General features: G+C 46.4%; 2 protein-coding genes across 4 annotated transcripts in view; both read right to left on the bottom strand.

Annotated features, from left to right (window-relative positions):
* Positions 1–4,305, bottom strand: part of TC2N (tandem C2 domains, nuclear) — a 271,057-nt gene extending 266,752 nt beyond the window's left edge. Inside the window, exon 1 of the mRNA XM_050799092.1 lies at positions 3,914–4,305. The gene's annotated coding sequence lies outside the window, so the exon portion shown is untranslated. The remainder of the gene's footprint in view (positions 1–3,913) is intronic.
* A 1,871-nt stretch (positions 4,306–6,176) lies between these two features.
* FBLN5 (fibulin 5) overlaps positions 6,177–13,965 on the bottom strand; it is a 79,071-nt gene continuing 71,282 nt past the window's right edge. For 2 of the 3 annotated variants that reach the window (XM_050799112.1, XM_050799111.1), the window contains exon 11: positions 6,177–7,146. In XM_050799112.1, the coding sequence (XP_050655069.1) occupies positions 6,985–7,146 (162 nt within the window). In that variant the 3' untranslated portion in view covers positions 6,177–6,984. Of the gene's footprint in view, positions 7,147–8,327; positions 10,767–13,965 lie in introns of those variants that run through there. The other variant, XM_050799113.1, reaches the window with a different exon arrangement.

Genomic DNA, 13,965 nt, shown 5'->3' with positions numbered 1-13,965 from the left:
CACCATAAAGATCTAAGGTATCTACAAATATCATAGCTTGGTTTCGATGATATTACCAAACAAAACTGGAGTCGGCTTGCCCAGCGCAGTAAGGCCAAACGTTCACATCAAGGTTTTCTAGTGGAAGAAGGAAGGGGATTGATTTACGAGACACCAAGCAAGGAGAATTGAGCAGCTCACGCCTAAGACCTGATCTTCCCAATGGCTTACAAGCAGGGGTTTCTAAAGGCAAGGGTAAACTTCAGGAAAGCGAAGTTACAAGCAAAATTGTAAATTGATACATGGAGGTTATATACCGGTTTGGCCTAAAAAGGTGAGATAGCTTGGAGTTGGGGGCTTACAAGGTCCGAGGTGGATTCAAAAATTTTATTTGCAAAGAAGGGAAGCTTTGTCAAAAGACTTGAGTTCGGCAGAAAAGAGTGTGGGGTCTGGCCCGTGGGTGTGACTTCCTCCAGGTCCTTCAGGAAAAAGTTTAGAACAAAGAATGGAGGCCAGGCATGGTGGATCACAGCTGTAATCCTAGCAGTTTGGGAGGCCAAGGTGAAAGGATCACTTGATGCCAGAAGCTCAAGATCAGCCTGGGCAAAAAAGCGAGACCCCAGACCCCATCTCTACAAAAAAAAAAAAAAAAAAAAAAAAAAAAGTAAACAATTAGCCAGACATGGTGGCACGTGGCTGTAGTCCCAGCTACTTGAAAGGCTGAGATGGGAGGATCACAGGACAGGAGGTCGAGGCTGCGGTGAGCTGTGATTACGCCACTACACTCTAACCTGGGCAACAGAGCCAGACCCTGGCAAAAAAAAAAAAAAAAAAAAAGCCAGAATAAAGAACAGAGGTCAGAATTCAGTCCTCAGTTCTCCCTTATCTGAGGTCTGCATGCCAGGGGATCCATTTGGTAGGGGTCTGGGTTTCTGAAAACAACTCAGGGATATATGTTAAGATGTTACCTTTAGTTTCTACAACTCTAACTTCCCTGACTATTGTTTTAAGCTACTATTACCTTCTTGCTTATCAAGTTGCTCCTTACTTCTCAGAGCTAGCTGGGTGCCTGGAATTTCCCTTGCAGAAACTCAAGATTTTGCTTTATTTCCATGCTTGTTGGGGAGTGGGGGAAGGAGGCCCCTAAAAGGGGTCCCTGCTTTATCTCAGTAATGCCTTTTTTGGTAAGTTTTCAGATGAGGGGATGTAGAACATTCACAAATAAAACAATCCACACTCGCTTGAGGGATAAATTATGAATGGTTCGTACATTAAAACTCCAAAGATCCCAAAGCACCTACCCTATTTTAAAGCACAGTAGCTATTGTGATACAAGCCAGTTTTGCAATGTTAAATTCATTCTGAGTAGAAGATTGGAAAGGAACACTTAGAAAAAAGGAACAGGTTGAAACCAAAACAATCCTCTCCAAACGAAAACTTATTTTAAACAGAATCAAGTGATCCAATGACTCTGTGGCCTTAAATCAATATTAATTAATTTCTCAAATCCTAATAAGTAGGTATCATGACACTGGTATTTGCATGTGTGTACAATTTACCCTGCCTTCATCTTTTTTTTTTTTTTTTTTTTTTTTTTGAGACAGAGTCTCACTCTGTCACCCAGGCTGAAATGCAGTGGTGCAATCTCGGCTCACTGCAACCTCTGCCTCCTGGGTTCAAGCAATTCTCCTGCCTCAGTCTCTGAGTAGCTGGGATTATAGGTGTGTGCCACCACTCCCACCTAATTTTATACTTTTAGTAGAGACGGGTTTCACCATATCGGCCAGGCTGGTCTCGAACTCCTGGCCTCAAGTAATCTGCCCACTTCAGCCTCCCAGAGTGCTGGGATTACAGGCATGAGCCCCTGTGCCTGGCCCCCCTGCCTTCATCTTTACATTATTGCTCAAGAATATTCCAAATTCCTGAAAAAGTCACTGCCTGTCAACATGCAGTTCCCCTCTGAAAGAACACCAATAATGGCAATTCAGTAGATCATTCCTGTATTGACACCTATTTTTTCACTTTAATGATTTATTTCTCTGATGGCTGCTGGGTAAGACTCATTATTAAGAACCATTAGTAAGTCAAACATTCTAACTTGAGGCTTTCATGCCAGCAAAAGCTACCAAAGTAATAAATTTTGCCTCTGTGCACTCCTTTGTCTTGGAGCCTCTTGGTTATTAAAAAACAAACAAAAAAAAGCATCTTTTAGCTATGTTCAGGGATTCCAACAAAGATATCAGTCATTTGTTAAGTAACAGGACTAAGAAATTTGAAAACAAAAATATCAGCACAAGGAACAATCTGTGTATTTGTTTGTAGTTTATGAGCATTGGCCAATTCCAAAATAATGAAGAGATTTGCTAAGTGCTCACTTTTTTTTTCAGATAAGAAAATATTGCATTTAAAGTAAACACAAATTGTATCAAAAAGAAAAAGTTTATCTAGCATTTATTAGTGTTTCAAAGTATTTAATAATTCTAAGCAGAAACAACTTATTCTAAATTTCAAACACGTCTATAAATGTTCCTAAGAATTTTTCTTATATAAAATAGATATCTTAATAATTTTTAAAATCTAACTAAAATAAGTTTTGTTGACCCTGCTACTGCACCTACGACATTATATTCCAGTTTTGTCTTGTATGCTGCATAAATCCTTGGATAAAGGTATTATTAAAAAGTTATTAAAGTTTTAAATTAACTTTTAAATTAAAGTTATTAAAAAGTTATTTAAAGTTATTAAAAAGTTATTAAAGGTGTTATTATAAAGTTATCGGTGGACTGTCTATCCTGTTCATGTCTCTGAATCCAGCAACCGGCTTAACCAAAGTGGATTCTCAACCAAAGTATGTGATCCTCTCAAGACAAAGACCTTTTACAAACAGGATTTCATCTGGCAAGAGGGGAGTGGAGAAGAGCTCCTTCATCAAGTCTTCTCTCTGTGGGTGAACCCGTTGGCTCAGAATGAACAACTTAGGCACATTACGGTAAACACCCAGGCCACAAAAATGCGTTGAAACCACTGAAAATGAAATAATCAGACCTACTTAAATGTTTTTACCATCTGGGCAAATAACACCCCAAGGGCCAAGATTTACCTAAGAAAGTGTCTAAGTATGTTACCCAAGGCTGAGAGGCAACAGGTAGGTGGATTTTGTGCCAATTAGAAAGTGTTATGATTGGCAAACCACTGCAAAACTCTGAAATTGCAGTGAAATGGAAATGCTGGCTGTCATCCCCAAAGTACATTTCAAGGAATCACAAAACTTCAGAATTAGAAGCAACTGAATTAACGTTTTCACTCATATGAAAGTTGGAAGATGAGGTGGTAACACGAGAGCTTTTGCAGGTGTCCCTGCTCTTAATCTGTGCCCCTTCCACCTTGGTACCTTTCATTCTTCAGGACCTGATGGAGTGGTACAAAGCAGGGGTCACTTGACAAGCTCTCAGCCCAGCTCCTGGATAGGGCAAAGCTGACAAGGAGGAGACACGGGGAGCCTGGAGATCTCAGGGTCCAGGAAACAGCCGCCCCTTTGGAACTGCACAGCAGAGCATAGCACTGGGATCAGAGAGCAGACTCATCCCCAATCTTGTGCAGAAAATAACATTTGATGATTCCCAAGGTAGGTGAAGCAAGTAGCATTTGGGGTTCCAGCAGCCCCTACAACTGTTTCCCAAATGTTTGGAGTTTGACTTTGCAGTGTACACTTTGCCCTGGACTGTTTTTCTCTTAATTTTTAGGCCCAAGTGTATTTTAAGGTAAATGGATCCCACATGCCTCTGATGCATTTACACTGAACTCATCAGACCATGTTTTGAAAGAGCAATCTGAGGTCCAAGAAGCCCTTGGAGGCTGCTTTTATGAGCCTCTCTGTGCTTCTTTTCTTAGAAGCAGGAAGCCACATTTTGATACGAACAAATAAAACACAAACCTTAGAGACTCGGATCTGGTTCCAAATGTGGCACCTCTGAAACCGGTGGGTCCTCAAATCATCAAGACAGAAAGCTTCCCAGCCTTCTTTTTGAGAAGTTCATGGAAACGTACCCGTGTTCTGTTGAGCCCAGAGGCAGTGGTTCAGAGGTGCTCGGTGCAAAGCTCACACAAACCTTCAGCGTTTCTGTTTCCACACTTCTTCCCAGCACCTGAGTCTCCTGACACAGCCAGGACCCAGGCTCACTGCTGCCTTCTGGCCTTTGCTCTTCGGAGAGCTGAGCTGAGTGAGTCCCAAGGGAATCACCCTCTGTTTTCTGAGCTTTGAAACCAGAGCATCCTGAGCCATTTGTTGCTGATGTGATTGCTAACACCACTTGACCCTGACTGAAGAACCACAACTAGGGATGGTTTAGATATGCTTAGTTAGAGAAAAAAATAACCACAGCCAACAGCAAAGTGAGGTGTGTGGTGTGGGTGTGAGAAATGTTCTAGGGGTGAGGAGGGAGGACTTGCAGCTTCTTGGATGCTACAGGGAGTGGAACATGCTGTTTCCTTCCACTGAAGGCCTAAGATACTACTAAGTGGAACAGGAGAGTTCCCTGGCCCCCTCACAGTATGTGCAACAGGGGTGTGGCTCTCTGTTCATCTGCCCCAAGCTAAAACCCCTTATGGGAAGGGGAGCACGCAGACAGGCAGGTGCAGGAACCAGGGTGAGCACTTTTGGGCCCCAGTCCCAAGACAGCATCTAGGGGTGGGCGTCTGTGACTTCCAAAGCCCAAGTAGGCACGTGTTACAGTGCATTCTTTCAGCCTTGCCATCTGTGGCAGCTTAAGCATTAACCAGCTTAGTGGACCCTCTCCCTTTTCGCAAGGGCAGAGGGCCAGTATGATAGCTTCCTATATCCCGAGCTCTTGTCCAGCATCCTGGAAGAATCAGGTCACACATGAATTTGCAGGATGAATGCAGGCGTTTTATTGAGTGGTGGAGGTGGCTCTAAGTAGGATGGATGGGGAGCTGGACAGGGGATAGAGTGGGAAGATGATCTTCCCCTGGAGTTTGGCCATTCAGCGGCCAATTTTCAGATCATCTCTAGCCGAATTCCTCCCAATGTTCCTTCTTTTCTCTTCTCTCCTTCTTTGCCGTGCTGTTCTGCCATTCATGTCTGCTCATCTTCTTGTCTCCCCATCTGCTTCTGGAGCCTGGAGCCTGGGGTTCAGGATGTATATGGGTACAGGATAGGGGATGTGGCAGGCCAAAAGGCAACTTTTTAGGGATGAAAACAGGAATACCTGTCCTCATTTAGGGCCCGGGTATTCAGGCTTGAGGGTGGAGCCTTTGCCAGGGAACCACCCTCTTCTACCCAGTATTTCTCTGTCTCCTGTCCATATCATAAGGATCTGTGGAATGCCTACTAAGACTAGGGGTCCAGGGCACAACTCCTGGTAGGCACCGTGTGGGTCCTTAACGAATATCTCACCAACAAGTAGGACGGGAGCACCCTCAGATGGATCCGTAGACTCCACCTTGGCTATCAGGGAGTGCACTTTTTTCCTGAAGCCTTGGGATGATTCCTGGGGTGGGACATAAAGACAGCCATCCCAACCTGTCCTCCTGTGACTTGCAATGTTGACTGTCGGTTGGCCCCTGCCCAGGGTTCTAAGATTTGAAGGATATCCAGAGGCCCTGACCAGGAAAAGAATAATGAATCCTACAATGAGCAGAAAAGACATTGAAGGTAAGGCAGCTAAGTCTCCAGCCCCATCTGTCCACCTCTCTTTCTACGATTTATAACAATACATTCTCGACTCTGGCTATGTAGTCAAGTTTTCAAAAATCATGATGGCCGGGCCCTACCTAAGCCCAATGACATTAGAGTGTCTGGGGGCATGTCCCAGGGAATCAGTCTTTTCTCCAAAGTTCTACTGGTTATCCTTCTATGCAGCCAGGATCGAGGGTCACTGGTTCAAAGTAACTTGAATACATTCCTGTTCTGCAGGAGCATTGGAAATAATCTACATAAGAGAAGAATTGTTGGTTGTTTTCTAATCAGATGAAACAGGACTCAGGGATGATGCCTCCCCCTAACTTCCCCACCACCCCCATTTCTCTGCCCCACTGCCCCCCTCCATCGACTTGCCAGAGTGACAGATAATGCCCTAGCTCCCTGGAGAGCTTTCTAAGCACATGATAAACAGGTTTAAACAGAACTAGAACCCCAAATGCTGAATCATCTATGATGTCAAAATGAACCAAACACAAGCTCTCTTCAAATATTTAATCAGTTTGGAGACCTCTGCCTTCCAATCCAATTGGGTAAAAATTCTAAAGAAAGCAAGATTAAGGGGTCCTCAAAGAAAACATTGGGCTAAAATGGAGAGGAGACTGAGTTTGGGAAGACAGAACATAGCATGTGTCTGAAGGCCTTTTGAAGGAATTCTACAACATATTTTTAAAAAATACTCAAAATGAACAAGACAGGATTAAACCGTTATACAAATTCACGGACAACTCAAACTTCTTTTATGGCTGAAAATACCAGACATGGTTTTGAAATACATTCTCAAACCCTTCCATCCTGCTGTGGTTTGTTTACATAGCCTTCTCAGTGTAGGCAAAAAGCAAACTAGCTACTCCCAGCGTTCCCCACCAGCTCCCGGGTCTTTGCAAAGCAGTAACACAGTGAGAGAAGGAGTGAAAGAGGTGAAGAGGTGACAGCAAGCTGTTCACAGTCTTTGAACACAGACTCAGACCCCCGCAAACCTAATCTATTTTCTTTGAGAAACATGGAAATAAACTGAAGGCCTTGAAAATTCACCAACAATCTTACATCAGGGGAGCAATGATAATACTTTTTGATAACTGCATCATAGGAACTGGGGGTGGCATGTCCTTCAGGGTGACAGGTCTGCAATAGTACAGGTGAGAGTCAGGATGTCGGGGCTGACTCTTCAGGGAAATGTTCAGCAGGAAACGCATAACGTCTGTGTCGCTCTCATTCTCTCTGTTATTTCCTCTTTTCCTGTCCCTTGGTGCCGATGAGAGCCAGCGTCGGAGGCTCCAGCCCGAGGCTCAGAATGGGTACTGCGACACATATATCCGCAGTCGGATCACGGAGCTGCCTCTGAAGTTAATGACAGTGTTGACAGTGATCATTTCCAAGTCCAGCTGGATTTCCCGGGGCCCTTTGATGGGGCGTGTCATCACCAGGGTGGCACTGATGGGGCCCGTTTGCTGTGGACAGAACCGGGGGACACCAGTGAGAAAAAGCCTGCATGGTGCCCCTGCAGCCCCACCAGGACACTCCCCTTGCCTCCATCAGTCAAACTGGTACCCCCTCGGTGCCTCAACTGTGCCATACTCTTTCCCTGGCTTTGCCCACTCTCCACCTGGCTCTTTTCTGCTAATCCTTCAGGTCTCATCTGAAAGGTCACTTCCTAAGAGGAGCCTTCTCTGATTCCCCAATCTAAGTCAGGTCCCCTGTGACCTCTGCCGCTGCAGCCTCTACTTTATACAGGATGGAAAGCATTTATGACTACGCATGATTGTCCACACTGTCTACCTGATCCATGTCTGATATCTGGGCCCCCACTAGGCTATGAGTTCTGTAAGAACAGGTACTGGGGTCAGGCTTTTCACCACTGAGTCCCCCTAGAACCCAGCATGGTGCCCTGAACACAGAAGATGTTCAGAAAATATATATTGAATGATGAACGAATCATTGATTGAACCTTCTACATGGCTTAGGGCTGTCACTTCACCTCTCTGGGGCTCATCTCTAAAATGAGGGTTTGGCATTGAGTACACATGGACACAAAGAAGGGAACAACAGGCACCATGGTCTGCTTCAGGGTGGGAGGCAGGAGGAGAGAGGGGATCGAAAAACTACCCACTGGGTACTGTGCTTATTACCTGGATGATGACATAATACGTATACCAAACTCCTACAACACAGTCATTTACCTAGAGGACCACCATGCACATGTACCCTTGAAAGCAGAATAAAAGTTTTAAAAAACGTGTTTGAGAAAAAATAAAATGAGGGTTTGGACCAGATCAGTAATTTAAAAAAAAAAAAAAAAAAAAAAAAAAAAAAAAAGGCATCAAAAGCTACTGGAACTTGTTTTTAAAACTAACAATTCCAGGGGCCCATTCCAAGATTTTCTAGGTCAGTATATTTTTAGGTGATGCCTGGGCAAGGTGGAATTTAAGAGTTCCCCTCTAGACACCCTAGAGTCATCTCCAGCTTCACCGTTCTGCAACCTGATCACTGTGGTCCTAATAATTTCACGTGAACTCTCTCCTCCACTGAGTCTTTTTCTAAAACTTTCAAGGAGGAAGGCAGAGAGGAATGACATCAGTTGAGCACTCATCATGTGTGAGGCACTCTTCTAACCATGTTTATGTACATCTGCTTATTTAGTCCTCATAAAATGGCTGGGCACCATGGCTCACAACTGTAATCCCAGCATTTAGGAGGCAGAGGTGGACGGATCACTTCAGGCCAGGAGTTCGAGACCAGCCTGGCCAATATGGTGAAACCCCATCTCTACTAAAAACAGAAAAATTAGTGGGGCATGTTGGCAGGTGCCTGTAATCCCAGCTACTTGGGAGGCTGAGGCACAAGAATTGCTTGAACCTGGGGGGCGGAGGTTGCAGTGAGTAGAGATCGCACCACTGCACTCCACCCTGGACGACAGAGAGAGACTCCAGCTGGAAAAAAAAAAAAAAATCTCATAAAATCCTGAAAGGCCTTGCCAAAGTGTGGTCCCTGGACCAGCAGCATGGGCATCACCAGGGAGCTTCTTATTTTTATTTATTTATTTATTTTTTGAGATGGAGTCTCCCTCTGTCACCCAGGCTGGAGTGCAGTGGCCAGATCTCAGCTCACTGCAAGCTCCGCCTCCCGGGTTTATGCCATTCTCCTGCCTCAGCCTCCCAAGTAGCTGGGACTACAGGCGCCCGCCAACTTGCCCGGCTAGTTTTTTGTATTTTTTTAGTAGAGACGGGGTTTCACCGTGTTAGCCAGGATGGTCTCGAGCTCCTGACCTCGTGATCTGCCCATCTCGGCCTCCCAAAGTGCTGGGATTACAGGCTTGAGCCACCGCGCCCGGCCAGGGAGCTTCTTATAAATGAAGAATCTCAGGCCCTGGCTAAGATCTACTGAGCCAGAATCTATAGCTTAACACAATCCCCAGGGCTTTGTGTGCACATTAATTATTGAGAAGTGTTGATCTAAAAACACAGGACCCAGGTGGAGGGCCCTGGCTGTCCTTTCTAAGTGCTGTATGGAAGGTATGACTCATTACTTCCCCGTTTTATGAGTAAGCAAACTGAGATCTCATGAGGTTAAATAATTGCTTAGGGTTACCCAGCTAGTCTTGGGCAGAGCCAAGAGCTTCCATTCGGGTTTTTCTGACCCCAAGCCCCAGGCTTTTTTCACTGCACAGCAGGTATTAGAAAAGGCTGATGTGTGTTTCACTTCTTCCTAGCACCGACCTAATGAGAGATGCTCGCGGTCAGTGCAAGAGACAGATATTGGCACTGGTAGAGGAAACAGCGAGAGGGAGAAAAGGGATGGGCTGGACAATCACTTCCCATACACTGCAGAGCTCAACCCTGTGTCCAGAAGCTGAAAGCAACAGTCTCTGCAAAATAAAGGAACTCAGCTGGTCTACAGCTACACTAGATGTTTTATCTGTCTCCATAAAGGGAGGGCGCCCCATAAAGCTCTGAACATCCCCAAAATCCACCACAGGTAAGACAAGGGTGGGGCTGGCAGACAGGTGCAGGCCAGGTGCTGGGACCTCCCCTATCCATGAGGCTATTGGCAGTCTGACAGCCACACAATTTCCCCTTGGCACTGGTTCCTCCTGTTCCCGTCAGCATCCACGTGATTGGCACCTCCTCATGCAGAAGATCGCTTGGACTTCCTTGTCAGCCCTTATGAAACCTGAGCCCTGGGCCAGGACTTCAGAGGGTAAAGCCACACAAGGAAGTGCCGGCAGCCTTTACATATACAAATATCTCACCAGCTTTCACTGTGTGAACAAAGACCAAGAGTTGAGAACCCTGAGCTGGGGTAGCCCTCCGGAGGGAGATCTGCGGAGCCCAAGGTCTGGAAGGGAGAAGGGGGCAAGTGCAAACTTCCAAGTTGTTCCTTTGGGCTCCCCTGGTAAATTCTCCTGAGTACAAAAGAATCCTAGACTCTCCCATTTGGAATCCTAGACTCTCCCATTTGGAAGTAACTGTAGAAGCTGGGGAGTCCAGCCTCCACCTGGGTCCACCCTACCCACAAGCACCTGGAAGAGCTCAAGTACCTGCCACAAGAGCTGAGGACAGCCACCTCCACATTCAGCTTTTAGGGCAGAGCCAGGGCATTAATGAAATAACCCCCCGAGAGCCCGTGGGCATTAGTAGCCTTGGTGGTGTGAAAAGATGAGGAGGAGGAGGGTGGTGGTGGTGGTAGTGATGATGGTGGTGGTTATGATGCCAGGCATCTGGCTACAACCTTTCCTACACCTCTTAATTAATCCTCATAACCCTATGCTGTAGGTAGGTTAGGGATACTACATAAGGCCACAAAACTACTGCATGGTACTAGATTTTATGGCTCCAAAAATCATGTTTCTAACCACTACACTCTCTGATAAGGTCTCTGTACCTCTCCATTTACTCACCATCCCGTGGGTCTTGACTCGAGAATCACCACTTTGTGTTGTGTTTGCTAGGTTGTTTTCCCCCTCTCCGCTAAGGTGTGTGTGGGTTCCTCCAGGGCAGAGACCACATCCTGTTTGTTTCTCAGCGTTCAGTGCCTGACCTGAAGCCTCATACACAGTGGTGCTGAATGCATGCTGGTGACGGAAGAATGCACACGAATGACTGAACACCAGTGGACTTGACCACGCTGGGCGTCGGCTGCCAGCAGCCCACCAGCCGTATGTCTTCCTGGCCCTGATCCCACATGCACTCAGGTTTGTTCCAATCAGCTTGTGGGATGGCATGGTCTGACCTGTGGCAAACAGCCACGCTGCAGCAGGCCAGCTTCCATGGGCCCTGCCACTTGATCCATGTGTGACATGGAGTAAGTGCACTTTGGCACAGTCTGAACCCCATGACCTTGCTCCTTCTTCTGGCCCTAATTATGACCCCCAAGCCACCTGACCAGAGCCAATCATCAGTCCTCTTTCTAGGGCTCAGTGAGAGACAGACAGCCAGTAAGGCTTATGAATGGGCTTGTGTGTGCATACATGTACGCATGTGGGCATAAGTGTGTGCGTGTGTCCATGCAAGTGTGTGTGGTTTGCCTGCGGGGTGAGATGAAGCTCCTCCCATGTGCTTATAATCAAATCAATGAATCTTAGGGTGTGAAAGCCTGGACGGCCATCCAGCCCCACCTCCCACACAATGCTCTAGTCTCCTGGGTAGCATTCCCAAGCCCTCATGGCCCAGCAGCTCACAGCCTCCTTACAACAGTAGCAGCAACGGTAGCAGTTGCCACAACAGTATCTATACAATCGTAACTGCTATTTATTGAATACTTTCTATTGTAACTGGATGTTAGATTTTTCTTGTGATCTCAATTTCTTCTGAGACCCGGAAGCTGGAAGAGCAGGTAAAACATACCTCCCCATCCTAAAAGAAAAGTGTAACAGCACAGATATTTGGTGCCAGGCTGCTTAAGTTCAAATCCTGCCCCAGTGCTTATTAGTTGTGAGACTAGTTGGGCAGGTTGCTTGGCTTTGTGCCCCAGTGCTCTCGTCTGTAAAATCTGGATAAAACCATCCTATATCATAGGATTCTTGTGAAGAGTAAAGGGTTACTGTATAGAAAGCACTTAGAATAGTGTCTGGCACATACAGCTACTATACACGGCTTGCTGCTGATGCTGTATGTGGAGTTATTGGGGGTTATACAGGACTTACAAAGTTGTGATCCAAAGCCAGATGTTTCCCTAATTCCGTCACCCCCTCCAGCCTACAAACATACTTTTTTGTTTGTTTGTTTTTGTTTTTAGAGGCAGGGTCTTGCTCTGCCACACAAGCTGGAGTGCAGTGGTACAATCATAGCTCACTGCAGCCTCGAACTCCTGGACTCAAGTTATCTTCTCGTCTCAGCCTCCAGGGTAGCTGTGGTTACAGGCCATGCCACCACACCTGGCTAATTTTTTTAAATCTTTTTTTGTAGAGATAGGGTCTCACTATGTTGCCCAGGCTGGACTTGAACTCCTGGGCTCCAGCGATCCGCCCACTTCAGCCTCCAGGGTAGGTGGGATTACAGGCATGAGCCCCTGTGCCCAACTCTACATATATTTTATTAAACACACTTACCAGCCTCCATCTCAATCAAGAGGGGTTTCAAGAAAAAAACAAAAAAACTGCTCAGAAATGCAGACCCCTGAAGTTCAAGGATGCAGAAGGTGGTACCAGTCTCTCCAGGAGAAGTCTGGAGGTGTGAGCCCTGAGCTGCCCGCACACCATAGTGAGGAATGGGGAATGCAAGGAGCTGATGTTGACATCCTGAAAGGCCCTTGTGTAAGGTCTGCTGCCAGGATGCCATGACACCCTCCACCTCACTACCACCACGGAACATCTGTATGGGACATAGCCCCAGAATTAGGGGCTGAGAGGTTTGGAGTAGCAAGTGACCAAGCACAGGCCCTACTGCCCATATCATGGACTGGTCAGTGTGAAGTCCTCAGGCAAATCTCCAAAAGACCCAAAAAAGCATCCTGTGAAAGCCACAGCTTTGGGGTCTCTGCCCCTGAGGGAGCACCAATGCCTGGTTACAATGGCAACAATCAGGGAGGAGCCTCCATCTCCCAACCTTACCCTTTCTACCACCTGCTCCTCCACCGTGAGCCCTGGAGGATCCAGGGCCAGCACTACCATTACTGGGAGGGTAAGAAGAGGGCAGGGCAGAGGCCAACCACACCCCGTGCCTGCTCTGAACTAGGAGACAGGGAGAAACTTCACAGTGGGTAAGAGACAGAGAGGTTGAAGTTTCCATTTAAACTAGCACAGACTTTTGACGTGAGAGAATGAGACAGTCCAATAGAAATGGAACATGCCTGTGAATCCTAGGGAACTGACCTGAGATGTAACCCAGGTGCTCACAGGTTTGATCCAACAGCGTGAGAAAAAGAAAGTCATTGACTGTTTCACTCCCACCACCAAACTCCGCTTCTTTGATAAAAACAGTATTCCAGACAGGGCGCTAAGTGGATGATCTCATCTAATCCTAAAGTAAACACTCATCTAGAGGTCCAGAGAGGTTAGGTCACATCACACAATTGTTAAATTGTTAAACTGTAGAAGAAATGGCTCCAGAGCCCACATTAGAATGACTGAGTGGCTTGCCGGGGAGGGTCCCACAGCTTTGGACAGCATGGACCCTTGGAAAGCCAGCCTTATCGGACAATTTCTGTCTTCCTGCTTTGTGGCCCATGACTTCATAGGGCCCAGTCCCTAATGAAAGCACATAAACTCCCATGGACCTGTCCTTTTCAATATGGCTCCCCACAGTGACCCTGGAGGATCACAGCAGCATCTGTTAGAAATACAGATTCCTGGGTGCAGTAAACTGAATAGTAGCCCCCAAAGAGATCCAAGTCCTAATCCTTGGAACCTGTTCTGTTATAAGGAAAAGGGTTTTTGCAGATGTGATTAAGAATCTGGACAGAGAGACTATCTGGATTGTCTGAATGGTCCCTAAATCTACTCACAGGTGTCAATATAAGGAGACAAAGGGAGATTTGATACACACCGAAGAGGAAGAGGAGGCAGCGTAACCACAGAGGCAGATATTGGAGTGATGCAGCCACAGTCAAGAAATGCTGGCAGCCCCCAGAAGCTGGAAGAGACTTGGAACAGATTCTCCTCTAGAGCCTCCAAAGGGAACACAGCCCTGCTGACACCTGAATTTCAGCTCAGTGAAACTGATTTCAGACTCCTGACTTACAGAACTATGAGACGATAAATTTCCTTTGCCTTAAGCCACCAAGTTTTTATTTTTATTGTTTTTCAGAGATGGGGTCTCCCTCTGTTGCCCAGA

This window comes from Macaca thibetana, chromosome 7 (assembly GCF_024542745.1).
Source record: "Macaca thibetana thibetana isolate TM-01 chromosome 7, ASM2454274v1, whole genome shotgun sequence".
NCBI lineage: Eukaryota > Metazoa > Chordata > Mammalia > Primates > Cercopithecidae > Macaca > Macaca thibetana.
This window is presented reverse-complemented; position numbering and strand designations above follow the sequence as displayed.